Genomic DNA, 27,598 nt, shown 5'->3' with positions numbered 1-27,598 from the left:
TATGCAGAGACTATGTGCCAGTGGAGTGCTAAGGCACAAATGGGCATCTGTGCACCACCACCCACTAAGACTCAGGGACTATCTTGGAAGTGGAGGTGAAAAGATTGTTAAGAACCAGAAGTCAGGGAGAACCAGAGCAAAACCATTGTCTTCTGACACCACGGCCCGCTGTGTTTGTGAACAAACAGGGGCTATGGCTGCCTACCCAAGATCGAGCCAGACAACATTTCAGCACCGATGGGGTGGGGCTCATGAGCCCCCACCTAAGCTAAGGAGCTATTGATAGCTTCTGGGGAAGGGAAAGTTCCGTTTCCTTTAATGGTGTGGGCTGTGGTAGGTCCATCTTGCTTCAGAACCAAACTACACAAACTGGACTCCATGGGTTATAAAACAAAAACAAAATAACCCGACAATACGAAGTAGGGGTGGGAGGGAAATGAGGGTGAATTTGGGAGGAGTTAGGAAGAGGAATGAGGGTTGACTGTGCTCAAAAATACACTGTATGGGGTCTGGAGAGGTGGCTCAGCAGTTAGGAACATTGTTCTTCCAAAGGATCCAGGTTCAATTCCCAGCACCCACACGGCAGCTCACACCTGTCTGTATCTCCAGTTCCAGGGGATCTGACACCCTCATACCACACAGACATACATGCAGGCAAAACACCCAATGAACATAAAATAAAAATAAATTAAAAATATTCTGTATGAATTTTTTTTAAAGAATTAAGGAAATGATGTTTTAAAAAGTTTCTGGGCATTTTTCTCTGTGTCTTGACTATGGATGAAAGAAAAAAAAAAAAGCAAGATTGCATTACCCATGACTTGTGTGTCCTGGAGAAGCTCAAAGACTTTGCAGTTTCTGAAATCATTAAAAAGCACTCAATACAAAAGAGCATCAGACTCTTTAAATAAAAAGCCATAAATTTATTGTAAATCTAGAAGTACCGGAATGTGACTCACACAGAACGGATCAGCGATCTGTGTTTTTCTTTTTTCTTTTCCCTTCCCAACATTTACACCCGATTGCTGACATCCTGAAATTGGCATCCATTTTCTTGTCTCATGCAGTAAACAGAATAAACTTAAGAGTAGGTCCCTCAGAAATCAGTTACAAATATTAAATCGTATCGAACATTCGTAGTACAAAATAGGTCGTAAAGTGCTGAAGTCACGGACGTCTGCGAAACTGCCCACAAGGCTGAAGCGCTTCTCGGGGCGGCCCCACAGAACTTTGCTACATCCACCTTGTGTAAGGTGTGTCCGCTTTTTTTTTTTTTTTGGACAGACACTTTGTCAAGTCACTCACCCTCCCCAAAGTTTTACAGATTGTCCTATTTCTATGGCTGATAAGATGCTGTATAAAAGGTAGCCAGTGGTGACGAACTACGCCACTCTCATCTTAGTGCAGAGAAAGATTCAAGCTTGTGTGTACCTGTAACCCAACTAGGCTTGTTCTATGTTCCCCCTGAGTTGTCTCTTGAACAGTAAAGATGAGGAAATATTGAGCAGCAAAGCACCAGCCACCCAGTTGGGGAGATGCCGTCAACCAGGCAAGGAGGCAGCCCCCTCTCATCCTCGCCCTGCCCCCTTTACAGAGAACTGCTAGAATGCAGACCACGATACACACATGTAGTGGAACTTGCCAACAGCAGTGACCGGGTACCTGGTACCCATGGCGACGTAGGACAATCAAGTTCTATGGAAGATGTAAATTGCAACTTGGAACTCGTGATAGTCACAGAAACATTTCTCCGACTGCAAATGAAACCAAGAAATGCTTCAACAGTTAAAGATTGAACGACGATGACAAAGAAAAGCACTGGAAATGTTCTAACAATTCATTGAACTATAATTCTGACCAAAGAAGATCCTCAAGTATTCTTAGGTGATCAATTAAAAACGGAGGCGATTTGCCATCCATTAGCTCCCCCGCCCTTAAATAGCACACATTGCTTTTCACAATGCTGAAGAATCATTACAGCTTGGGCTGTCAGGAGATTGATGTCATGAGACAAGAAAAGCTCTCTGAAGCCTCTAAAGAGCTGCAGAAGGGAGGTTAAAAAAAATCCTGTAAGCTAGGCGGTGGCGGCACACGCCTTTAGTCCCAGCACTCGGGAGGCAGAGGCAGGCGGATCTCTGGGAGTTCGAGGCCAGCCTGGTCCACAAAGCGAGTTCCAGAAACCCTGTCTCGCAAAACCAAAAGGAAAAAAAAAACTTTTATTCATTTTGATTATTAGATTTTTTTTATGTTTTAAATTGTTGTGTGTGTATATGTGTGTGGGTCCATGTATGTCACAGCAGGTGTGTGGGGGTCAGAGGACGATTCCAAGTTGGTACACTCTCTTTCTACCATGTGGATTGAATTCAGGTCATAAATCTCGGCTGAAAGTACCTTCACCCACTGAGCCATCTCACCGGCCCTTCTTTTGATCATTCTACTCAACCTAGAATAACTTAATAATAAATATCGATTTAAATTAAAGACACTACAGTCACTTATTTCTTGAATTATGAAAAACAATAGGAAACATGAATGCAATTTAACATTTCTGTGGAAATACTTGTGGTGATGGCTGGTCATAAAGAGAAGTAGTTGTCTTTGAAGTTCAAGTTGTTATATGTTTTTAATTTTTTGCATATTAATCAAATGCTTAGTTTTTAAGCGTTGCTTTCTTTCCATGCAGTATTTAGGAAACTCAGAAGCCATAGTTTGTCAATTTAAACTTTAGTAGAATTTTTCAAATTGTTTAAAAAATAATTTGTTTGTATTTCTGAAAATTAGCAACGTATTTAATGATTCAAGATTGTTTTTTCTTTTTGGAATGGCCAATTCATTTCCATGACTTGGGCTGGATGTCGCTTTATAAAATAGTAGTTTACACACATGAACACATTTAACACCAGTTTGCCAGTTAATTCATGGCATAGTTTTGGTGTTGGGATGTGAACCAGCATCCTTCCATGTATCTGTGTATTGCTACTGAATAGGGCTGGGTTCCTGTATGGAAGTGTTTGGTTGTTTTGGTTTTGGCTTAAAGAGCAAGCAAAAGGGACTTGGGAAAGATGTTGGTACTGCTGCTCACACATGCATTCCCTTTCTGGAATTTGAAGGTGGGGTCCAGTGGTCGGCGCCTGCCCCACGGGCTCTTTTCCCAGGCAACATAGAAGCTGTGACATGAAAATGTGTCACACTGGATCCATTTTCATATGAACCCTGTGCTCGCATTTCCCAAGATCCATTTCGAGAAAGTCTTCTGGAATGTCCTGTAACGTCTTCCTGTGATGACTGTCTGTCTGGCTGTCCCCTGAATGAGGATGCTGACACAGACCCTTTTTACAAGGTCTCACCAGGGCGAGGCACACAGCAGCCGCGGACATGCCTGCTGCGCAGGAGTAGAAGGCCCTGCTGTAGATCTTGCTCTGGTCGACCAGTAGGCCTAGAAGAAAGCGTTGGCACTGTTAGTGACATCACTGCTATGCCTAGCCTCTCACTTGAGCTTCTATCCAATCCAAAAACTCCTTCTTCTCCTAGCATGATCTACCTACTACCGTAGTCTTATTATTTTATTTATTTATTGAGCAAAGTCTCACAAGTAGCCCAAACTGCCCTGAAATCCACTATGTTGTTGAGCCTGGCCTCAGAGTCACAGCAGTGGTCATAGGTGAACCAGTGACTTCAGTCAAGATCATAACCGGTGTCTGCGAACCCAAGCCTCTCACGTGTTTTGTCGAAGGAAATCATGCAGGTTATAACCTTATTGCCGTCTGACTTTTGGGTTAATGGAACTACAGGACCACTGTGAATCATTCTCACTTTTTTCCAGGCAAGGTCTCTCTGTACAACCTGGGGGACCTGGAACTCACTATGTAGCCCAGCCTGGCCTCAAGCTTATGACTGTCTTGCCTCAGCCCCCCGAGTACTGGAATTATAGGTGTCCACCACCGCGCGCACAGCTCTTTTTCTCTTCTTAAGCCGGGCGATGGTGGCGCACGCCTTTAATCCCAGCACTCAGGAGGCAGAGGTAGGCGGATCTCTGTGAGTTTGAGACCAGCCTGGTCTACAGAGCTAGTTCCAGGACAGGCTCCAAAGCCACAGAGAAACCCTGTCTCGAAAAACCAAAAAAAAAAAAAAAAAAAGAAAGGTATTATCTAGGAGGCCAGATAGATGGCTCAGAGGGTCAGAGCTGTTCTTCCAGAGGACCTGGGTTCAATCCCCAGCCCACATAGTAGCTTGTGACTGTCTGTAACTTCAGTCCCAGGGCATAGAGTGCCCTCTTCTGCCTCCAGAGGCACTGTATGCACACAGTACACATACATGTATTCAAGCAACACCAACATGCATAAAATAAAAATGACCACTGCCTTAAATTTTAAGGCTTTTTTTTTTTTTGTTTCTTTCTTTTTAAAACCAAGAAGGTTAACTATTGTGAGCTCTAATCTGGGAAAACTAAAATTTAACTCAAGTTTAAAAATGGAAGTAGACTTTATAATCGGTCCCATGAAGCAAGTCAGCACAACTAGGAAGATTAAAGTAGACAGGCTTGCATTCTGTGTTCTTAAAGTACCTGGCAGGGGCCATCATGATGGCTCAGCGGGTAAAAAGTGCTTGCTGCCAAGTCTGACAACCTGAGCTCAATCCCCAGACCCACAGGTGGAAGAGGACCAACTGCCCCCAAGTCGTCCTCTGCCCTCCACATGGACACGATGGCACAGGCATACTCTGGCGCACGCACGCCCACAAGTAAATAAGGAAAAAGCAATTTCATTACCTGCCAAGGGTGGTCCTGCCAGCCCCGAAACGCTCTGGATGAAGACATAGACTCCCGCCGCGGAGGACATCTTCTCAATGCCAACGACATCATCCTCGGCCAGCAGTGGGATGTGGGTCCCTCCGATGGTCCCAACCATGATGCCAAAAAACACACTACACAGCATGAGACCCCAGAATTCAGTGGCAAACGTGAAGGCGAAAAGAGACACGGTCAGTAGAATGACGCAGATGAGCTCAATGTAGATCTTCCGGATGGGCTCTCGGTTGAGGACAAACCCGGCCCCGATCCTTCCAAACACTTCCGCAATCGCCATGGTAGAGAGTAGAAACGCGGCGCGGTCGCGGTCAATGCCTAGACTGATACCCAGAGGGATGATGTACAGCGAAGGGGCGAAGAAGCCCAGCGTGGCGAAGAGGCCAAACAGCGCGTAACAGATGAAGCTTTTCTCTTTCAGAATGGAAAAGTCTAACAGCGGGGCTTTCTTCTGGTTGTGCTTGGGGACAGCCACCAGGGTCTGCTGCTGTTCGGCCCTGGCTTCCTGCTCCGTGGGAGCTTGACTAGGCACGTTTTTCGGTGAGGTAGTTAGTTCTACTCCTGAGTCGATCGAGTCTATTGAGGTTCTCGTTTTCTCATTTTCGAGCATATATTGCACTTCCCTCCGGGGTTCGTGAGCGATTGTTTTCGGTGACCCTGGTCCTTTGATAATGATTGGTCTTAGCAAGGCGCCGCAGACCACGATGTTCAGCTGCAGCAGGCCCACGAAGAGGAGGCTGTAACGCCAGCCAATATGCTCCTTCAGAGCTGTGATGGCTTGAGGAGACAGAAGCAAAAGAAAGGAGAAGCCAAGGTCAATAACAGACTCCCAGATCCAGCAAGCAATTCCCGGAAGAAATATGGGTAAAAATTTAATAACAAATTTTGCTCAAAGGTAGGGTGAATGTAGTCATTCTAGACGATAGTTTGGGTGGGGGTGACAAGTATGTGCTTGCAATGTGGAGGTCAGAGGCCAATGCTGGGTTGCTGGCTGGCTTTCTTGATTGCTGTCTTTTTTTTTTTTTAATACAGTGATAGGGATTACATTTAAGGCCTTTCTACCACTGAGCTATAGTCCTTGCCTCTTTACTCTTGGAGACAGACTCTCTTATTGAATCTGGAATTCAGCAAGAGCAGTTGATCCCAGGATCCCTCAGTCTCTATCTCCCTGTGGCTGGGAACACAGGCATGTGCCACCATACAGCTGCAGGGGATGCAGACTTAGGGTCTTACGCTTGCGCTGAATGGAGACATCGCCCCAGCTCTGTAGATTACCCTTTATTCTGAGTTCTGGTGCATTTTATGACAGTAAGAAAATGTGCACACTCATTATTATCATGTTATAAGAACTGTCAGCCTAGTTTTTCAAAGCTTTGGGATTTTCAGGCGGATGCCTAAGAAGGAGGCTATGCCTGCAGTCCCCATTAAGGCTCAACAAACAATAGCCCACAGGTCAAATCTCAGCCACTGTCTGTTTTGGTTAATAAAACTGGGCTGGAATTGAACCATGTTTGCATGTTCACATAGTGGCTGCTCTGTGCTGAGACAGCAGAATTGAGCAGTTCACACACACACATACACACACACACATACACACACAGCAGAATTGAGCAGTTCACACACACACATACACACACACACACACAGCAGAATTGAGCAGTTCACACACACACATACACACACACACACACACACACACACACACACACACACACACACGGTCCCCAAAGCTGAACGTATCCCCAGGACTGAGCATATTATATCTTAGTGGTAGGCACTCGCATGCAGGGGGCCCTGGGTGCTATCCCTCAGGTACCACAAAAATTAAGTATTTTTTTAAAATTTTCTAGCTGACCTTTGGTAAGCATGATTTATCTGACTCGGAACTGGGTCACTAAACATCCTATGCTCTCTCTCCATCTTTGTAGCTATGAAGTAAATAAAAAATAAAATAAGAGGCAGTTGCCAAGACCCTCACCAGGAAGCTTGCCTGCTTTTCTGAGTTCTAACTCAAAAAAACGTGACATTTCCTAGCGGGGCAGTGGTGGCGCATGACTTTAATGCTAGCACTCAAGAGGCAGAGGCAGGCGGATCTGAGTTCGAGGCTAGCCTGGTGTACAGATCAAGTTCCACGACAGGCTCCAAAGCTACACAGAGAAACCCAGTCTCAAAAAGGAATAAAAAAAGCTAACATTTCCTTTTGGCTGTCTCTTTTTTGGACACCAAACTCCTAAGCACAGTTGCCCTGACACCCTGGGCTTTCTCACTGTTTCCTGGGGCTGTTCACCCTTTCTACAGATGCCTGCAGACCTCCACTGTGGACCCTAACTCAAAAGACAGACTTTCTCTCTTATCCTAGCATTTAAGGACACAGTGCTCCAGTTTCTCCCCGATCATGTCCTGAGCCACATGGTGCTCGTCTCTCTCACTGTGAACCCAGGGCAGGGCGGAGGCTGCTGACCAGAAGCAGCCGAGAGGGAGATGGTCAAGAAGGGCATGCATCTCCATCACCACAGTGAAACTGTGAAAAAACAAACAAAACAGGGGCTGGAGAGATGGCTCAGAGGTTAAGAGCACTGGTTTCTCTTCCAGAGGTCCTAAGTTCAACTCCCAGCAACCACATGGTGGCTCACAACCATCTATAATGAGATCTGGTGCCCTCTTCTGGCCTGCAGGCATACATGGAGGCAGAACACTGTATACATAAGAAATAAATAAATCTAAAAAAAACAAAACAAAAAAATAGAACCCCTTTTTTTGAGATTTTATTTGTATTTTCTGTGTGTGAGACTGTCCGCCGGAATGTGTACCGCATGCATGCAGTGCCCTCAGAGGCTGGAAGAGGATACCAGATCCCCCAGGAATGGAGTTACAGGTGGTTGTGAGCCACCACGTGGGTTTGCGGGTGCTGGGAATTGAACCTGCGTCTTCTGTAAGAGCAGTGAGTACCCTTAACCACCCAAGCCATCTGTCCAGGTCCCCATGGAACATTTCTTAAGTATGAACCAGATGCCAGGAGTAGTGCTCAGTACTGCTGAATAATATGCTTTTCCACCCTCGGGGGCTCGCAGACCACTGATGTCGTCTCTTGTCATTACTCTATTCTTTTAGGAAATAGAAACACCCTTCACCTAAATTCAACAACTAACATGATTTCTCTGTCTGTCTGTGTATATATTATATATGTATGTCTACGTATATAAAGATATATATGCGTGAACCATATCTATTTCAGGTGTAAATCACATGAAAAGTTTCAGATATGATAATATTCCGCTCCTAATCACTCCTGTTTGCAATCTCACAGCCCACCTGATGCATTCAAGAAAGAGCGTTGGGTCAGGATGCAGCAGTTCAGTGGTCGAACGTTCACCTAGCCTGCTAAAGTGGTCGAGGGCACGCCTGGCCTGCTAAAGTGGTCCAGCGCCTGGTCTGCTAAAGGTCCTGAATTTGATCCTCAGCAAGGACAGGGCAGGGCAGGGAACTGGGGAAGGAAGGAGGGAAAGAAAGGAATCTGGGTGTGGAAGGCTACCTATCCACTACATCACTTTCCTTGTATTTCTTGTATTAACATTAAGTTGGCAGAGATAAACCAGGGATAAAGTGTTGGCTGCGAGATTATTCGTGGGCACACAAGAAAACGGATTTTTGTTGGCATGATTTAAATCTACAGCGAATGTAGCTCTTTTGGAAAGGGGATGATAATAATGTAAACAGTCCAAATTACTAAATAACGTAGGGATTATCGTTTCGTGTTTCGAGAAAGCCTTACCACTGATTATGTCCCCGTTTATGTAAAACGCGGACTAAGATTAACGCGGTGTGAATTCCTAAAATAGGGGAGGAGGAGGAGATCCTAACAGCGCGCCGAGGGGAGCGCAGTGACAGCTCCTTATGCAGAGGGAGAGTCACCCACATGGTGGGAACTTGTTCGCACAGCAATAGTGCCGGAGTGGCTTACCTGGTCCCTGGCTCATGAGCCACTGTCACTCACCTGGTGCAAAAGCAAACACAGCAAAGCATTCTCCTGTGGACGCCACAGCAGTGACCACTGAACGCCTTTTGTCAAAGTACTGTGACAAGATGGTGACAGTTGGGAGGAAGCTAAAGCAGTATCCCAAACCTGTGGACGACAACCAAAAGGGCCAGTGAGGACCATCCATGGTCTGAGCCTGGAGGGCTGGCTAGCGTACAAAAGCTTTGTACGAGTTCCGGGAGCCAACCCATTCATCCTACAGAAAACGACGGCAAAGAAAATGGATTTCATCTCAGCCCTGAAGGGCGGCGGGTGTAGCTCGGTTGGTTTAGTACTTGCCTAGCATGCACAAAGCCCTGGGTTCAGTCCCCAGTACCCAGAGAAGCGGGCACAGTAATTAATGTATACTTGTAAGCCCAGCACTCAGGAAGGTCTGGAGTTCAAGGTTACCTTTGGTTACTGCACAGTTACTTGGAGGCCAGCCTGGGATACAGGAGGTTGCCTCAAAAATAAATAAAGAAATACTGCAACAGTTATTTAGAGATACTAAGATATAAGAACTAAGAACTGGCCGGGCGGTGGTGGCACACGCCTTTAATTCCGGCACTCGGAAGGCAGAGGCAGGCGGATCTCTGTGAGTTTGAAGTCAGCCTGGTCTACAAGAGCTAGTTCCAGGATAGGCTCCAAAGCTACAGAGAAACCCTGTCTCAAAAAACCAAAAAAAAAAAAAAAAAAAAAAAAAAGAACCAAGAACTGTTCTCCAGAGCCTCCCAAATTTATATAATTCACAGTGGAATCAATTATCAATAGTAGTTTTTATGTAATATTTGTATTTGAAATAAATGTCTTTTTTCCTTTATTCTTTTGAGACACGTAGCTCAGGCTGGCCTCATGCTCTCCCTGTCTGCGCCTCACCCTCAAGTGCTGAGATTATAAGCATGTGTCATCCTGTCTGGTCAGCATAGGCTTTTGATGTGTGCAGGGCTCCATACAAAATTTAAAATTTGCAAACTAGGCATACACACACACATATATATATATATCACCCACCATCAGTGCCTTCTTAGACACCGCCAAGACTAAGTGCAGCGTACTGTTTTTCCCTTACGAAGCTCTGGGTGCTTGGAACCCGAGAACGTATTTTTACCCGGGACCCATATCACCTGGCTCAAAAATCACTGATCTCAGACATAGTTAACTTGAAAGAAAAACAAAGGAAAAGAAGAAATACAATTCGGGTTCAATTTCCTCCCTTCCTCAAGGGAAGCATGCAGAGAGAACTTCCCAGGCACGGAGAGAGACACTCACCCGAGATGACCCCGATGGAGATGTACATGTGGTAGACCTTTTGGGAGAAGGAGGCTGCAACCATTCCCGTGCTGATGAGCAGCCCTCCTGCCATTACCACCAGCCGATGTCCAAAGCAGTTACTCAGGACTGTGGAAAGCGGTGCTGCAGAGGGGGAAAGGGACAGAAAGTGACCTGTGAACTTGGGCTTCTGCGCTGGCTTCGCTGCGATTCCTTCCTGCAAGCTGTGGACTTGAAGGGGTGATGTAAGAACCTAGTTTGTTTCCTGCAACAGCTATGGGTCAGGCCAGAGGTTATTTCAACATTCGCTCCAATTTAAAACACAAAGAACCAGGTCCTGGTACAAAAATGCAATCTCAGCTGAGACAGGAGGATTGCAAGATCAACGCTACCCTTGGTTGGGGTGAGGGTGGGATGCATGGGCAGAGCAGTAGCTAGCAGCAGCCAGGTCCTAGGTTCAATCCCCCAGTACCTTAACAACAAATTAACAAGAGGAAAACAAGGGGCTGGGGTAGAGCTCAGGGGTAGAGTGCTTGCCTAGCACGAGCAAAGCCTTAGATTAAAGCATCGACGAGGGTAGGGTCATCGATGAGGGTAGAGTATACAAAAGACATTTAGGTGAACTGTCTTGGCTTGCCATGTGAAAGACAAAGTTACGTATGCATTTTTCTTTGGTTCTCCAGCATATACTGGCTTTCCTTGGGATCTTCTATCATCCCTGCTTTGGATTCTTTTAAAGAATCTGTGGTCGAAGTCTTCTTAGTTTCCTTTGATTGATACAGGACGGGGATAAGGCCAATTCTCAGACATGTTCACTTAAAAGACGATGGCAGAACACTGAGGAATCTTAGTTTGCTTGACTTTCTATACACTCTATCCCCTAGGACACAGAAATCTAGCAAATTCTTTCCTCCTTACGTGCTATTTAACGCTGGCAGGAGGGACAGTAAGCTATGTGAACCACTGAGAGTTGCGTCAAAGAGGCACACACTAGACAGAAGGGATGGGAGGGGAAAGGAAGGAATTCTGCTCTGTTAGGATTCAGAATGTAAACATACATATTTTTAACTCCTAAAATTGTATGTGTGTATGGATGTATGTGAGTGTGTTGTGCTGTATGTTGTCTGTGGGAGCACCGGCGGTAGCTGGAGGACAAGTTTCGGGAGCTGTTTCTCTGCTTCTACCACGTGGGTCTCAGAGATCAAACTCTTGTCACCTTGGCCACTAGCACTAGCTTATGTTGGCAGAGGCTGATACAACCAGTTCTCCATAGTGAGATCCTCTCTCAGAAACAAACCGACAGGAGAGAGAGCATCCTTTTAGGAGGTTTCATGGCTAAAATGAACTGCATTCAGAGAGTGGTTCTAACCTCAGCAGTAACCTCACAGGCGACGCTGCGCGGCAGTGGTGTTGAGTCAGGGAAGCGCTAAGGGCAGCCTGGCTGCCTTCCTGAGGCGACCTCAGCACGCTGCCCTCTCAGGAAAGCCTTGGTGCTGGCTCTCACAGACGGATGAGCATCAGATGTCAGCATATGCACTCAAATCAGGCCCATCCAAGCAACACCGAGTGTGTAAGAGCGGCACCAGCCCTCACCCCCATCTTGTTTCATGCTGCTGGATTTGGGAGGATTATGCCGTGACGGATCAGGTTTTGGGGAGTCAGGTGATGGGACTCCATGTCCCCAGGACAGTAGTTGTAATTTTACAAGTGGGGTTGTAGCTTAGGGGTGGAATGCTTGCCTAGCATGCATGAGGTTTAGTTTCTAGTACCACAAAAATAAAGAAAAAAAACACCAAACATTATACTCTTATGGGGAATGTTTCTGGGACTCCCTCTCCTGTAAGGAGACCCAAATCCACGGGTATTCAGGTTTCTTATGCCGACATAGTATTTGCACATAACCTAAGCACATCCTCCGTGTGCTTACATCTCCAGACCCTTACACTCCAATACAAGGTAACGGCGTGTAATCACCTGTTACAGCATGCGTAGGGTGGACTAATGAAACAAGGAAGACTTTTGGTTGTCTTAACCGTGGCAGACCTAGTACTGGTCAAACAGCTGTGTAACATTTTCAGCCTGGCTGGCTGAGTCTGTGAGTGAAAACCCTAAGACAGAGGGCCGATAGCCTACCCCTTACCCATCCCATCTCTCTTCTTCCTGTGTCCACCGTGAAACGTTTCTACTGTTTCCTCGGGAAGTCACTCTGAGCCCAGAGCCTTAGTACGCTAAGTGAGCGTTTTTAAAGATATATTTATTTATCTTATGTCTGAGTGCTCTATCTGCATTTACAACTTTAGTCAGAAGAGGGCATCCGATTCCATTATAGATAGTTGTGAGCCACCATGTAGTTGCTGGAAATTGAACTCAGGACCCCTGAAAAGCAGCCAGTTCTCTTAACCTGTGAGCCACCTCTCCATCCCCAGATGAGTTTCTTTTTAAAAACAGAGAGGGGCTGGAGAAGTGGCTCATCAATTAAGAGCACTGACTGCCCTTCCACGGGACTCAGGTTCAATCCCCAGCACTGACACGGTGAATCAAAACTATCCGTAACTCCAGATCCAGGGAATCCTATATCCTCTTCTAGACTCCTTTTGGCCCAGGCATGCCCATGGTACTCAGATATACATGCAGGCAGAACACCCTTAATCATCAAAAAGAATGAGATGCTTCATGGCTCTGCCCGTTACTCTTGCTCAGGGGCCATGCTAATCTGTATGGCTCCATTTTCAGTGCATGGGCTGATGAAGCCAGTGCCTAGGGACTTTTGGATGCTGCTTCCTTAGCCAGTAACTACGTCCTTGGAGGACTGGGGTTTACCACTGTCTTCAAAGTGCTCTACCGACTACTAGCACCATACACATTATAGATATCTTACTTCCTTTTCTTTTTGTATGGTGCTGGGAATTGAACCTAGGGTCTTATATTCCCCCAGTGAACTACCTCCCAAGCTGCAGACTGTACATGTCTAATGTGTGTGCTAGACTAAAGACATTACATTTGGCAACTATGGTCTTTTCTTCAATGTCTCCAAATTCTTGCCAGTCCCCAACCCTCTGAAAACTGCATTCCTTAACTGAGACTGGTCAGTCCAACAGGACGTATGAGAGACTGCACCACAGATATACCAACTGTTGTCAGGTAGGCGGGCAGATTAAAAGGGCCGGGTGCGAAGGCTAAGCTTATGCTGACAGATATACTAGTATGTAAATGTTAACCCAAACACACATATCTTTTCTTTTTCATTTTTTTTTTTTTTTGGTTTTTCGAGACAGGTTTTCTCTGTGTAGCTTTGGAGCCTGTTCTGGAACTAACTCTTGTAGACCAGGCTGGCCTCGAACTCACCGAGATCCGCCTGCCTCTGTCTCCCGAGTGCTGGGATTCTTTAATTCTCTACCACTGCCCGGCCCAAACACACATATCCATGTACTCACCTGTAAATGTTAACACAAACACGCATATCGATATTATCCATGAGATCTTGCTGTTGGATTCATCGAAACTGTCCATTAAGTCATTAAAGAAGACACCGAATGACTTGATGATGCCATAGGTAAAGACTTCAACGAAGAAGAAAGCAACAGCTATTGCCCAGCCCCATCCTCCATCAGGCACTTGGGTATACTCATTGGCTCCGGAACAAAGCTTTGAATTCTTTTGGGTCATTCTTGATCTGAAATTAAAACAGGAGAGAAAGAATTCAGACCAGCCTGGAGGGTTGATCATTCTCCTCTCTCCTCTTCATCTTTGTCTCTCTTGTGAGACAGAGTCTCACGCAGACCAAGCTGGCCTTGAATTTGAATTCGTGACTGCAAGAATGATCGCTTCTGATCATCTTGCCTCCACCTTCCAAGTGCTGGGATTAAAGGTCCATGCCCCCACACCCATCTGATCTAATCATCTTTAGTAAACATCACTGGTAAGAACTATTTACTTTTAAATCATGCAGAGTTAGTGTAGTCTTACGCAATTTTATATCTATCTTTGAATTATACATGGGGCCCAGAAAGAATTTGAAAATAAGGCCTGTCATAATTAAAAGGGAGAAACAATAAGAGACAAGGAGCCAGAGATTTTTTGAAGGCCCTTTGAAAGACACAGAATGCCACCAGACCAAGCATCGGTGCTGATATCCAAGAATATAAATCAGATGAAGAAAATGAACTGGAGCCAGGCATGGTGGCACACACCCAGCACTCAGGAGGCAGAGGCAGGTGGATCTCTGTAGTTTGAGACCAGCCTGGTTTACAAATGGAGAGCCAGGGCTACACACACAAAAAAAACCCTGTTTTAAAAAAACAAAATAAAAACAAAAAACTAAGAAAGAAAGAAGGAAGGAAAAGAAAGAGAAAGAAAGAGGAAGCAAACACTGAGGGGATTGGCCACACCTTCCACGAGACAAGCCCTTGTGGCTTGTGACTTCCTATACATTTCTCCTTAGTAGCAATTCACCCAGCCAACCCTTCTAGCTACCAATTCCCCCTCGGCAAACAGCATCCAGATTACTGTTCCTTGTCCCACGTAGACGTACCTTCCTGGACAGAGGCAACTCTCTGTCCGTGAAAACCTAAGCGTTTTCTGAATTTAATTTTGTTCACTTAAGATCGGCTAAACGAGGCATTCCAGACGTGTGAGGCCCTTAGCATGTCAACTTCAGTTACTTCTGATCTCGTTATGGCTTTCTCTCCAAACAACGGAGTAGACAGTCCTGAGTCTTTTTTTGTTTGTTTGTTTGTTTTGTTTTTTGGTTTTTCAAGACAGGGTTACTCTGTAGCTTTGGTGCCAGTCCTGGAACTAGCTCTTGTAGACCAGGCTGGCCTCGAACTCCCAGAGATCCACCTGCCTCTGCCTCCCGAGTGCTGGGATTAAAGGCGTGCGCCACCACCGCCCGGCAACAGTCCTGAGTCTTAACACAGCTAAAAACACTAATTTAACGCTGGAGGGAGATGGGTCAAGTTATTGTGGAGACAAAAATACCCTGATAAAGGCAATTTAAGGAAGAGTGGGTTTCTTTTGGCTACAGTCTAAGGATGCAATCCATCAAAGGTGGGAAAATCAGGAGCTGAAGAGTTGGTCACCCAGAGTCACGAAGCAGAAAGCAATGGCTCTCTTGGCTCAACCCGTGCTCCCTTTTATGCTGCTTCAAGAGAGGGCCCCGCCCAATTTAAGGAGGGGCTTCCTAGTCAATTAGCCTAATCCTTCACAGACAAGTATCTACTGGGGATTCTAGAGTCAATGGAGTGATAAGATTAAACTATATGCCAGGCGGTGGTGGCACACACCTTTAATCCAGCACTCGGGAGGCAGAGGCAGACGGATCTCTGTGAGTTTGTTCGAGGCCAGCCTGGTCTACAAAGTGAGTTCCAGGACAGCCAGGACTGTGACACAGAGAAACCCTGTCTCACAAAATTAATTCTGTGCATATGTGTGTGTGCCTATGTGCCTATGCATGCGTGTGGAAGTCAGGGGACAACTTGTAGAGGTCAGAGGTCACAGCCTGAGAAGCATTGCACTAAGCATGCGTGTGGGAAGTCAAGAGGACAACTTTCAGAGCTCAGTTCTGTCCTCCCACAGTGTGGGTCCTGGGGATAAGAAAGGCAAGTAGTCAGGCTTGGCACAATGGAAAGCAAACACCTCATTGGCTCCTGGTTCCCAAGTCTTAAACAGCGATATATCAAACCCAGTTTATTCTCAGTCGGCCTATTGATATTTCCCCCAAGGTAGTCTGGTATTTGAAGGAGCTATGTCCTCACGTTCTCAAATTCTGGTCCTGTTAAGTATTTGGCTGAGGGAAACAGGACATGGGCCGTGTTAGGAGGCCCAGGCTCACTGCAGCAAAGGTCTTTGCATGCTGTTCACCGTGCCTGAGAATGAACGAAAAGGCAGCATGGGCTGGGAAAGAGCTCCAGATTGGAGTCTGGGCCGTTTCAGGGCAGCTATTAGTGTTTTGGGCATGGAAAGTATTCGATCTATGATAGGAGTCGCCAGCAAAGGAGGTTTCTCCAACACCCCTCCTTTATCGGCCTTTCCAAAGTCACCCCTGAAGGTGGGCAGCTGGGGCAGAAGACCGCACACAGCCATCAAGCACTTCCTAGTGTTGGCTTTGAGACAGCGGTCGTCCACGGGGAAGGGAGGTCATAGTGGTGGTAAATCAAGACCTTGGCTGTCATTTAATCCATCTCTTGGACCTTCTCCTTGTGAAGTCCACAGGTTTCTCCAGGCTAACATTGCCTTGCTAGGTGTGTGTGCTTGCCAATTGCTTTGCTCTTTCTGAAAGATAAAGCCTACTAAGGAGCCTTGCTTTCTGTGCGCCTCATAATCAGAGCCCAGTCTATCTTCAGTAGCCTTTTTCCTTCTGGTGGCTCTTGCTGTTTCCCGCTACCTTGCCTTTAGCCGTCATTTCTTCAGGCTGCACGCGCAGTCTCTATGGCTGCCGTGGCACCCTCCACAGTCCCGCTCATTCTGGTTCTCCTTTTCCATCAGGCCTCCTCTGGCAAACTCAGCTAAGGTGGTCTGATCTTCATTGGGGAGGACCACATAATGGGGAATTATCTCCTTTCATGCCTTTGTCTTATTTATTTGCTCAATTAGAGTATAAGGTCTCAAAATCTGACTTTTATGTCTTGACTACCAACTCACACCTAGTTTTTCTTTCTTTCTCTTTTTTGAGATGGGGGATCTCACTATGTAGCTCTGGCTGTTTGGTCCTGGAACTCACTCTGTAGAACAGGGTGACCTTAAACTCCCAGAGATCCTCCTGCCTCTGTCTCCCGAGTGCTGGGATTAAAGGCGCGTGCCACCACCGCAAATGTAGTTTGAGCTGAACTGGAGTTCCCCATCACCAGAAGGCTGTGTCTAGACAACCTCAAAGTTGCTCTTGCAGCAGCTCACACTACTGTTTAAAAAGCTGGGTGGTGCGAGGACCAACCCACAGCCTTCAAACGAAATTAGAATTACAGGAGGCTGAGGCTGCAAGGGAGCCCAGAGTCAGCTTGTTCTCTTCCTCATTGGCAAAACAGGGAAACAGGTCCAGGGAGGTAAAGGGTTTTGGCCCAAACAGTCCAGAATCAGACTGTCCAAGCCAATAGAGCAGCAGACTAAAGGGCAGGGAGGGAAGTGCTTTCCATGTTCCCTGTGAGGAAGGCATTTTTGTCAAAGCACCTTTGTTTTGACGGTCTCACTTAGCTCAGGCTGGTCTCTTAACTGCTATGGATGACCTTGAACTTCTGACCCTTCTGTTCCTCCAAGACTTCCTAAGTGCTGGGATTGTAGGCATCAGCCATGACTCTTGGTCTATGTGATACCAGGGACCTAAGGCTTCGTGCATGTCAGGCAAGCAGTCTAACACCTAAGCTACATCCCCAGCCTGACAAAGCACTCTTCAATTTTTTAAACATTATATTAACTTATTTATTTAAAGGTATGTTTGGGAGGAGTGGGGGTGTATTCATGCCATAGCTCACATGTGGAGGTCAGAGAGCAGCTTGTGGGTGTTGGCTCTCTCCTCCCACCAGCTGGGTTCCTGAGATTGAATTTAGGTTGTCAGTTTTACCCACTCAGCCACCTCACCATCCCCAAAGTGTCCTTGACCTCTATATACAGAGGTCTTCAACTGCTTAGCCACGCAACTGTGTGATTTGAGCTAGTCAATTCCCACCTCCTCCACACTCTTCAGGCAAAGGAAAAGCAACTGGGGAATCTCTTGGTTGTTGTTTAATGAGACGGGGTCTCTCTACGTAGCCCTGACTGTCCTAGAACTTGATGTGGACACAGACCAGGCTGGCTTTGAACTCATAGCGGTCTGCCTGCCTCTGCCTCCTAAATGCTCGGATTAAAAGCGTGCTCCACCAAAGCCAGCAGTGACTGGAGACGCCCCTGCATCACCCAGCCAACACTGTCTGACTTAGCCTTTAACTCTATTCGTCAGCTGACTTCTCAGGCTGAACCTAGTGGGTGGCCCGAGGAAACTGAGCTAAGAGGAAAAACACGAACCCTGGAAGGGTCTTGCCCAAGTGGGCGTGAAGCAGCTGGACATCAGATTTGATCTGTGGCAGCTGCCAGAAGACAGTGGACTTCTGGCTTCTGTTTATTTTCTGAGCCCCGCTGGGTGATTGTGCTATTTATTTATTTAGCTTTTAAGCCTGTCCTGGAACTAGCTCTTGTAGACAAGCCTGGCCTCGAACTCAGAGATCCGCCTGCCTCTGTCTCCCGAGAGCTGGGATTAAAGGCGTGCGCCACAACCGCCCGGCTTGACTTGCATCTTTTAAATCCTGCTTTCCATCTATGCCTCTCTGTTCTGGTTACAACCAAATATAACTTTCACTTGCATCTATGATATAGCCCCAGCCAGCTTCCTGTCTCAGCCTTTCACGTGCTGGAATTAAAACCATAGACCAGCCATGCCCAAGTAATCCAGGTTTAAGGGGAACAAAACTTGCTTCCTTGTTCCTGGGATCATCATAAAGGTAAGATGACCACACCAAACTAACTCCGAAGTTTATTCCTTTATGATTCTGGAGCATCCTGTGTCCTACTACTATATGTGAGCTAAGACTACACTGTAACCCTAATGACAGAGTGGAAGCCTTACTGGGAGATGACACAGGCATGCGATATCTAAGACTGAACATAAGATCTTGGGCGTGGTAACACGCTACCTAACAGGTGGGGAGGTGGAGGCACGAGTGTCAGGAATTCAAGGTTACCTGTGGCTATGAGGCAAGTTTGAGCTGGTTTGGGTTGAAATGAGCCCCTCTTTCAACACCAATGGGGGAGGGGGCAGGGATTGCACAAGGCAGGCAGGCAGGCAATCAGCTCCTCTCCCCAGACTGGCTGCCTGTATAACATTTTGTGTATCACATATGCTTGCTAAAAGTTTACCAAAAAAAAAAAACAAAACCCAAACTGGGTATTGTGGTCCACTCAGAAGACTGAGGCAGGAGGATTACCGGCTTGGTTACACAGCAAGACACTGTCTCAAAAAAAATTAAAGTTCAGTCTGGTCTACAGAACTGTCGACCTTCTTCCCCCTCAAAAAATAAACAGCCCCCCAAAACAAAACAATAACTATTAAAACCCAACAGAAACAAAAACAGGCCCCGTCAAAGTTTACTAAACACAGTAAGAGTCTTGGGACACCCCCAAAGCAACGCACACCTAAGATGAGGAAGTGTCTGGTTCCTGAATAAGCAGTTTCTTCAGCTCTCCTCCTCCTCTGCCATTTGTTCAGCAGGCTGTCTAGCTCCACAGACTGTCATACTGAGCACAAAGCAACTGAAGCCTAAGTCTTCAACCTGACCACTCAAGAGCCTCTCTAAGTAATAGAATGCAGACGGCCCGCCCCTTTGGTTTATCGGTTGGTATGGCGGGAAGGGCCTTGTGGGGATCTAACTGGCAAGGCTGCTTAAGCAACCTGACGATCCTGGGCGACCACCTCACTTCTTGATTTTCAGGGTTCACAACACGTGAATTCTGAACCTAATTAGTCTGAGTCCAGATCTTTTCTCCTAAGGAGAGGCAATTTCAAAGATGGCCTTTGACCCGGACTGGCTCTGAGTTACCATCTTCAGGGAAGCTAGCGGGTTTCTCTTCTGAAAGCCCTCACTCCCCGGTGGAAACAGTTTCATCTGTGAAAGCAGTCTCTGGTATTATCTGACTGGAATGCTCCACTAGTCTGACTGGCTTCTTCCCAAGACCCCCCAGTGTCCCGTGATATATTTCCTAGTGGCTTTTGGTTCCCGCATTGTCTCCTGCAAGAAGGACAAAGGAGAGAATGTAAAATAAAACCAGTCAAACGAAACAAAATGGAACGAGGTTCCTTGCTCATAGACCTATAGACGCTGCGCTCAGGAAGCCGCGGCAGGAAGTGAACTATGAGTTTGAAGCCAGGCTCACTTACACAAGTGAGTTTCACAGGCCATTTCGGGGCTCCTCTGTCTCACAGAAGGGGGTGAGTGGAGGAGGCAAGCACTAAATGAATGGATATCCCTCAAGACTTGGAGATACATGTTACCTGGGACTTTCACTGTACTTTAATATGCTGTTGTAAAGATTTGGCATGAAGGCAAATACTGGATTATCATACAGCCTCTGGGGTTAGCCTAGGGTCAGTGCCGGTCGAAGTTCAAAAGACTGACTTGGAAGGCAGTGAGATGGCTGCTGACGTCCGCAGAACCAAAGCACTGGGAATCTCCTCCAAGATGTAGCCTGGAGGATATGGCTTCCGACAAGTTGTCTCTAGTCCCAGTTGTCCAGACCAGTCTAAGAGTGGGGGAAGTTCGTTTTAAGTCTCTATTTTAAAAAAAAAAACAAAACAAAACCCAACTCTAACCTGGTAAGCTGCCTCAGCCACGTTGTATGAATCACTGGCTACAACCAATTCATCCGTTTTGCAAGACCATTGAGTTGAAACCCAAGCCCCTAATTTAAGTGTCTTCCCCGGGAGTTCCACTGAGGAAAAGTCCTGTTTCTGGAAACCACAGAAGGAAAACTCAGGGCTAGTGGTACTCATTAAGACCATTTTTCCACTTGGCTGCATTGTTTATTTACGAACTGTCAGTTTCTATCTTAGACTTCCTTCCCTTCGTTGCCAGAAAAGGTGTTTCGACGGTGTCCCCACCCCCACCCCCTAGAGCCACATAATAGCGCTGGTACACGGGGGATCTCAGCACAGGATCTGGCAGTTTCTTGCAGTAAAGACACTCATCAGTACGGTTTTTCAAAAACAGTCAGATCACGGAGGCTGAAATCTCAATCCAAAGGTAAAAGCCTCCTTCCGCAAAAGGAGCTGGCACAGCGTCTAGCTGTGCAAACAGAACCAGGTTAACAAGTTGTAATTGCGTTTCCCCAGTTGGAACCGAGAGCTTTTTCTACGACCCTCCCCCCACCCTCGTGTTTGATGACATTTTACACGCCACCTAACAAACTTCTATCACTTGTCTGCTGAGGTGCAGGGAATGAAAACAACCAAGAAGGAAATTAACCTATTTCCTCTACAAAATCGTTTTTTCCCTCCCCGCCTGGAGCCGCTCAGCTCAGACACTTCGCTGCAGCTGGTCGCCCCGCGAACCTTGGAAGTTGCGCGGGACCGGCTGGCAGTGGGTGACAGTGCAGACCGTCAAGGTGTGGGACCCACGCTCTGAGGAGAAATCTGTCTCCCCCTAGGATCGCCCTGGGGAGTGGGGTAATAGGGGATGGAGACCCGGAGTCTCTCTTTCCCTCGCGCTGCCTCAGTGGCCGCCTTGTGCGCGCGCGCGCGCGAGCTTGGGGAAGGAAGGTACCTCTCTTTTGACATTTCGCTCTGGTGACGCACGAGCAACTTCATGTGGAAAATCCACAGACGATCTGAGACGGTTGCCGGACTCTCTTCACTTCACAGCCTAGGTCCTTTCACCCCGGTTTGGGGACGATCAAAGCCCAGGCCACCCTTTAAGGTATTTCCCAGAACCCATCTGTCTAGGGTCATGGATATTCAACTCTCAGCTGCTCACAACTGCCCGAGAGCGCGTCACGCTGGTAGCCCCCCGCACTCCCAACTGTCAGAATATTTTTCGGATTAACCTCTTCAAAATGTTAAAATGTTAAGTGCTTTCCTCTTCCTCCCCGCCCTAAAAAAAAAGGCCCCAAGACATATATTTAAAACAAAACAAAAACCCCCCAAAAACCCATACCCCCACAATCAAACTTTTAAGCATGTAAAATAATAAAAAAAACCAACTCACCAAGTTAGAAGGGAAGAGAATAAACCCCAAAAGGCTCCCAATAAGCCGGAGGCTGGGCCTCCCGAGCCTTCTTATAAACCGCTCCGCAACATGAGAAAAGGTTTAACCCCTTAGGGCGTGGGCCCGAGTCTCTATCAAGTTGGCTCTGGCCGGGGAGCCTGGAGCACCCTGGCCCCCAACCCACGCCAGCCTCGGCCACCGGGCCACACCCTCCCCCCGCCCCCCAACCCGGTCGCCTCCTCCCGGGTCGTGCGTGCCGCCGCCCGAGCCCCGGCCCCGCGTCTCTCTGCCTATCTCTTATCCTATACCGGCTGCAGCCGGTCTCCGCCGGCCTCGGGGGCGCGCCGCCGCCGACCATGTGCTGGGAGCGCCGAGCGCCTGCAAGGAGGGGGCCGGCCTGGTGCGCGCGCGCGGGCCCACGTGGATCGGGGCCGCGCAAGGCACGCGCCCCGCCTGCCGGCTGCCGGGGCTGGGGGTCACGGAAGGTAACCGCGTTGCCAGCGCGAGTCGCCCATCCCCGCCGACGCCTCTGGGGTCCTTGGCCCGACGCCCTCATCCCCTCATCCGCGCGTGCCCGTGTGATTCCCGGCCCGGTCGGAACCCGGCACTTGGCTGCCGTGAAAGCGGGAGCGCGATCGAGCTCGGGGCGATGGAGTGCGCCCCAGCACCCCCTCTCCGAGCGCAGTTCCCGGGTCCGCCCGCGCCCTGAGGATCTGGGGAGACAGTGAGGAGGATGGGGGGCAGGGGAGGCGCGCGTCGGGGCTGGTCCCGCGCATCGCTAGTCCCGGACTGAACAGGTTCCTTCCAGTTTGGGTGTGAGCAGAGCACGCGCGGGCTCCCGAGTTCCTCCTCCAGCCACCACTTCCCCCCAAAATTTCGTCAACTCGCGCGCCCCGCCAGTTCTCCTTCCGGGCATGGGGAGGGAGTGCCGCAGTGGGCCCCAAGGAGCCCGCCGCTCGTCTGCTGCGGGTGCATTGCCTTCCCCCCGCCTAGGCTGCAGGCGCAGCAGCCAGCATCCGCGCTGCGCGAAAGGGAAGGGAAAAGCATGGCTGAGTCAGCATCCCCTCTGCTCCGTGCGCGTGCACCCACCTAGGCGGGAGGTGACACCGGCACAGGTGCAAGGCTACCTTACCCCCTCCCCCCCCGGGAGTCCTCTGTAGGGGATCGGCATCCCCACTTCTCCAAGCCCCCTGACTCCAAGGTCACTATGAACTAAATGGATGCTGCCCGGGAAGCTGGAGTTAGGAGTTTCTCCTGAGAACAACGTGCGTCTGACGATTAGGGACAGTTCAGAGCCAGAGGGGGCGCAAAGTTGGTTTCCTGGACTCCATCTCACACCTCTAGGGGAAAATTTGGGAACTGCTCCGCCGCAAAGGCTGTGTTCTCTGCATTTCCCTGCAGATTTCACCAACCGGTCTGTTGCTTGGTTGTGGTTTAGAGAATGTCTTTCTGTTGTTAGAATCTCGAGACAACCTACTTTGGGAGTGTGCCTGGAGGGTCGCCACTGGGAGGAGTCGCCAGTTGTAAATTTTAATAGAAACCTTTCCCTTGCTCTATGATTCCCCCGCCCCGCTCCATCGATTTGGGGACTCAGTTATCTAACGCTATTAACACCCTGTGTGGGCTAAGTGGGGAGCAGGTGTATTGATGCATAGTGTGTTATTAAGGCCACTGCAGTCCTGCCAGGCTACCACAGAATAATAGCTGGCAAGTTTGTAGGAACAATTAGCACCACTCACCCCCCAGCAGGGTCTCACTCAGGTAGTTCGGGCTGGCCTCAAACTTAAGTTTGAACTCCTGATCCCATTTTTGTTTGTTTATATTTTACATGCACTGGTGTTTTGCCATGGGTGTTGGATCCCCTGGAACTGGAATTACAGATGGTTATGAGCTGCCATGTGGGTGGTGGGAGTTGAACCGGGGTCCTCTGGAAGAACAGTCAGTGCCCTTAACTGCCAAGGGCAGCCCCCCCAATCCTATTTTGTTGTTTGTTTGTTTTGCTAGCTTTAAAAAAAAACAAAACAAAACATGATGTCACTAGCTAAACCAAGACAGGCCTAGAACTGAAGATCCTCCTGTCTCAGCCTCCCAAGCAGTGGGGGTCCCAGGCTTTCATCGCTGGCCTGTAGCGCCTAGGCTCATGCCATCCTCCAGCCTCAGCCTGCTTCAGTAGCCGTGACTACAAGCACAATACACTCTGCCTGACTGGAAATGGCATGCTTTAAAGACAGTGTCATGCTATGTAGCTCAGGCTGATCTTGAGCTTGCAAATCCTCTTGCCTCAGTTTCCCGAGGGCTGAGATTACTGGCATGTGCCATGATGCCTACTTTTTCAACATCTTCACTGTAAAAGTTAGACAATGCGTCAAGTCCTAGTGGTCACTGAATGACTGACCCGATGAAATCTGGCTGTTGGGGGCGGTAACAATTATGTACAGTTATTAATAATTAATAATAATATAATAATAATTAATAATGCATTACAACTATTTTATTGTAATTATAATTTTTAAATGTTTGTGTTGTCTCGGATGCTGAATTAAGTGCCATCCATGTTATTTTATTTGTTTCTTTGGACCCCCCCGACCCCCAACAGGATTTCTCTGTGTAGCCCTGGAATTAGCTTTGTAGATCAGGCTGGCCTCCAATTTACAGATACCCGCTTGCCTCTGCCTCCAGAATGCTGGGATTAAAGAAGTGCGCCACCGTACCCAGCTTGTTTAGGTTTGTTTGAGATAAAGGCCCCCAAAATGACCTTGAAATCCTGATCCTTCGAATTGACCTCTCAAGCGCTGGGATTATAGGTCCGCTCCATCATGCTTGGCTCATCCTTTATAGCCTTCTCTGAAAGGCAGGCGTGATCCCATTTTAGAGATGAGGCATGTTGAGGCCAGAGCACTGGTCCAGTGACATCTGTAGAAACTCTCGGGCCTGGTTTGCAAAGTTGGCTTGGCCACTTGTGTTTCAATAATGGAGAAGTGGGTGGAATCCAGCCTTGCTGGCCACTAGCTGATGACTTTTGCTATTGCCGGTTAGAGACTGGCCTCACGTCTTTCTCCTCAAGCCCTGCTGGTCCAGTGAAAAGATGAAAACCTCTGCTTTTCTTACTTCTTCAGGAAAGCACTGCATTACCATGCTAATCAACGCCCCCCCAAAACAAAACTAACTTTGTTTAGTCCTAAATAAGAACAAAGGGACCTTTGCAGTCTGGGGTACAGGACCAGAAAAATCAGGAAATTAAGCTAAGAGCTGGGGCCCTTACTGTTGGCCTCTGCAGTAGGTCAGTGGGAGCCTGTGCGGCAGGCAGAGCCCCCTCTGGCTCTTGCTTTGCTGTCAGCATCTTCTAGGGGGAAAACAGCTTCCTCAGAGCTGCCCCGGGCTCCCTTTTTCTTCCCTAGCCCTCTGGTTTAGGGTCATTTGCATGCGAACAGATCCCTTTGTGCAGAGTTGGCCTGCCTGTTCCCTGTCCACACTTATAGTCCCTCAAGTCTTCGGGTTGGGTTGCTAGGCAGATATGACCCTAGCTTGCAAATAAGCTCACCGCTTTTTACCAGCCTGTGAGAACTTCATCTTGGGAAGTAGACTGAAAGGAATCTCCCCTGGGGTTCAGAGGGAGGGTCTTGCAAGCCCCGCTTTGGGCTGCTGGGTCTTCAGGGTAGGCTCAAAAGAGGGGAGTAGGTGAGGGGGCTATTAAGGAAGGCCTCAGTCCCTCATAGTTCCCCCTTTCCCTCTTCCTGTCTCCATTCCACCCACCTGACGCCTACCTAAGACCTTACGTTCTGCATGAGTGGCTTAGATTCCATTATAGTTCATTCTTGCTTTAAAACGCTAATATCCGTTTCTCTAGTGGGCAGAAAAGCTGACATCTGTGTCACCTAGGACTCTTCAGCAAGTTCAAGTGTCCAGGTAGAAGGGCTGTGTGTTTATCTTGGGGAAGGAGGGAGGGGAAAGTCCGCTGAGGGACTGTGAATATTTGGAAAGGAACCGCTAGTGATGGTGTTACAGAACTTCGGGTCACAGTCTGTACCTCAAAAGGCCAAGTACAGCAAGCCGTCCTTAAGGAGCCAATTAAAGCAGCCGGATTAATAGAAAGGGGAGCAGAGGGCAATTTAATCAACATGATCACATTGGAAAGAGGAATAAAGAGATCCAGTGAGGCCCTGTCTCTGACTTAAGTCCGTCTTCAGGGCCCTGAAGTGAGAGCAAAGTTTAAATACAGGGCCAGAGACACCTAAGCAATTCCTCTCTACCTGTGATGTTGCTCATCATTGTCTGAACTACATTCCCACCCGTAAGGTGGTCTGACCAGTTGTTACATCTGGGAGACAAGTTCTCCTGAGTGGTGTCTCTTCCTTCACCCAGCATGGGATTCCTGGGCTGGGCGGGGCGGGGGGGTGCCCTAGTTTTTGAGGTCCATTGTTTAAATAGTTTGATAGTCGGATGGAGAGAGGGTGTCGTTATTTCTGTCTGGTTATTTGTCATGGACAAGGATAGTGATGAAAACAGGGGCATGACAAGGATCCCCAGGACACAGCGGGGATCAAGGAGTGAAAGTCTGGGGGCTCCCTGCTGTGCTTGGCTCCCAGGAGGTGTCCTCCCAGGGAGGATCTTGGGAAGTTTGTTGTTTGTGTATGTGTGTCGGGGGGGTGAGCCAAAGGAGGGTTTCATGGAGTGACAGGAAGCCAGGAGTGGGTGAGAGCATGCTGTATTTGGGGACAGTGAGGTCACTCCCAGCAGTGGGGGCCTGTGGTGATGCGTGTTCTATCACACCCAGTTATCACTCGGTGCCCTATTGATGACTTGCCCATCCACGGCTGTGTCTCATTAAGTCTGGAGCAACTTTGGTTTCAACACCCACCACTTTTCTCTCCCAGCCTCCTCCGGCTCCCTAGCCTACCGCTCCAGTCGTGTGTCATTCTCTCATTGCTTCCAGAGGAAAAAACCAGCCACACGAAAGAGAACATAGCCTTGGGCCTGTTGGACAAGTCCTTAGAAAACAAACCCAAATTGTCAGAGCAAAGTATTGATCACGTTGCTTTTAGGAATGCATCCATGTGATATTAAACTTTATAATGTGGATTGAGGTCGTGAAAACGAATCTGAAATGTTGGAAAGCTACGTATGGAACCACTGGCCTTTTCCCCAGTGAAATCTAGCTTCCCCTGGACAATCGCTGAGGTGGCTCAACCTGCCATGCTCCTCTCGGCTTAAGGAAATCAAAGCCTGCTTTTCTATCTTTGCCTCAACAGAGTCGCTGACTTCACCTGCCTCGTCTAAACAGACACTCATGAGTTCCCTGGAAGACAGCCCTCTTGAGCCTGTTTTTAACTCTTTAGGAACAGGTGGACAGCCATGTTTTTCCTGATGGCTGGAGAAGTTTGGCTAGCACATGATTCTAGGACTGTCCTATGGAGGAGAGGCTGGGAGGGGCTGCCTGGTTGGAACTCTGCCGTGTTCCATTGAGGGTTCCAGCGTTAGGTGGGCTTGGGAGAGGGGCACAGCAAGAGAGTGGAGACATATCTGTGCTTACCCTCCACGGCCAGTCATCACCCACAAAACCACACCTAGAGGATGTGCTCCCTCCTCTGAATTCCTTATGTTCAGATGATAGGAAATATGTCTGTCACTGAAGGTAGGCTTTTTATTCTTTCATGTGTGTGTGTGTGTGTTTACGCACGCCTGCACACACATGCCTGTATGCACATACAGACCAGAGGCCAGGTAAGTTCCTTGATTGCTCTCCACCTTAATGTTTTGAGTCTTCTGTCAAACCTGAAGCTCATCTGCTCT

At 48.1% G+C, this 27,598-nt stretch overlaps 2 protein-coding genes and 1 pseudogene across 8 annotated transcripts in view; 1 reads left to right on the top strand and 2 right to left on the bottom strand.

The window, feature by feature from the left end:
* Arsg (arylsulfatase G) overlaps window positions 1-27,598 on the top strand; it is a 131,666-nt gene that overhangs the window by 11,454 nt on the left and 92,614 nt on the right. For 2 of the 4 annotated variants that reach the window (XM_075990262.1, XM_075990260.1), the window contains exon 1: window positions 22,124-22,293. The exons of the other annotated variants lie outside the window; for them this stretch is intronic. The gene's annotated coding sequence lies outside the window, so the exon portion shown is untranslated. Of the gene's footprint in view, window positions 1-22,123; window positions 22,294-27,598 lie in introns of those variants that run through there. 4 annotated transcript variants of the gene reach the window in all.
* On the bottom strand, window positions 903-22,646 carry Slc16a6 (solute carrier family 16 member 6). Of its 4 annotated transcripts, none has more exons than XM_075990255.1 (6): window positions 22,117-22,646; window positions 13,523-13,761; window positions 10,089-10,232; window positions 8,799-8,927; window positions 4,769-5,581; window positions 903-3,436 (listed from the first exon to the last, which is right to left on the bottom strand). In XM_075990255.1, exons 1-6 carry the CDS (start codon window positions 22,362-22,364, stop codon window positions 3,186-3,188), a joined length of 1,824 nt encoding a protein of 607 aa, XP_075846370.1. In that variant the 5' UTR covers window positions 22,365-22,646; the 3' UTR covers window positions 903-3,185. The 4 variants fall into 4 exon arrangements, with proteins under 4 accessions (XP_075846370.1, XP_075846373.1, XP_075846372.1 ...); XM_075990258.1 differs by lacking the exon at window positions 22,117-22,646 and adding an exon at window positions 21,809-22,019; XM_075990257.1 differs by lacking the exon at window positions 22,117-22,646 and adding an exon at window positions 21,368-21,802.
* On the bottom strand, window positions 12,744-12,841 carry LOC142832025 (U6 spliceosomal RNA; annotated as a pseudogene).

This window comes from Microtus pennsylvanicus, chromosome 11, assembly GCF_037038515.1.
Source record: "Microtus pennsylvanicus isolate mMicPen1 chromosome 11, mMicPen1.hap1, whole genome shotgun sequence".
NCBI lineage: Eukaryota > Metazoa > Chordata > Mammalia > Rodentia > Cricetidae > Microtus > Microtus pennsylvanicus.
This window is presented reverse-complemented; position numbering and strand designations above follow the sequence as displayed.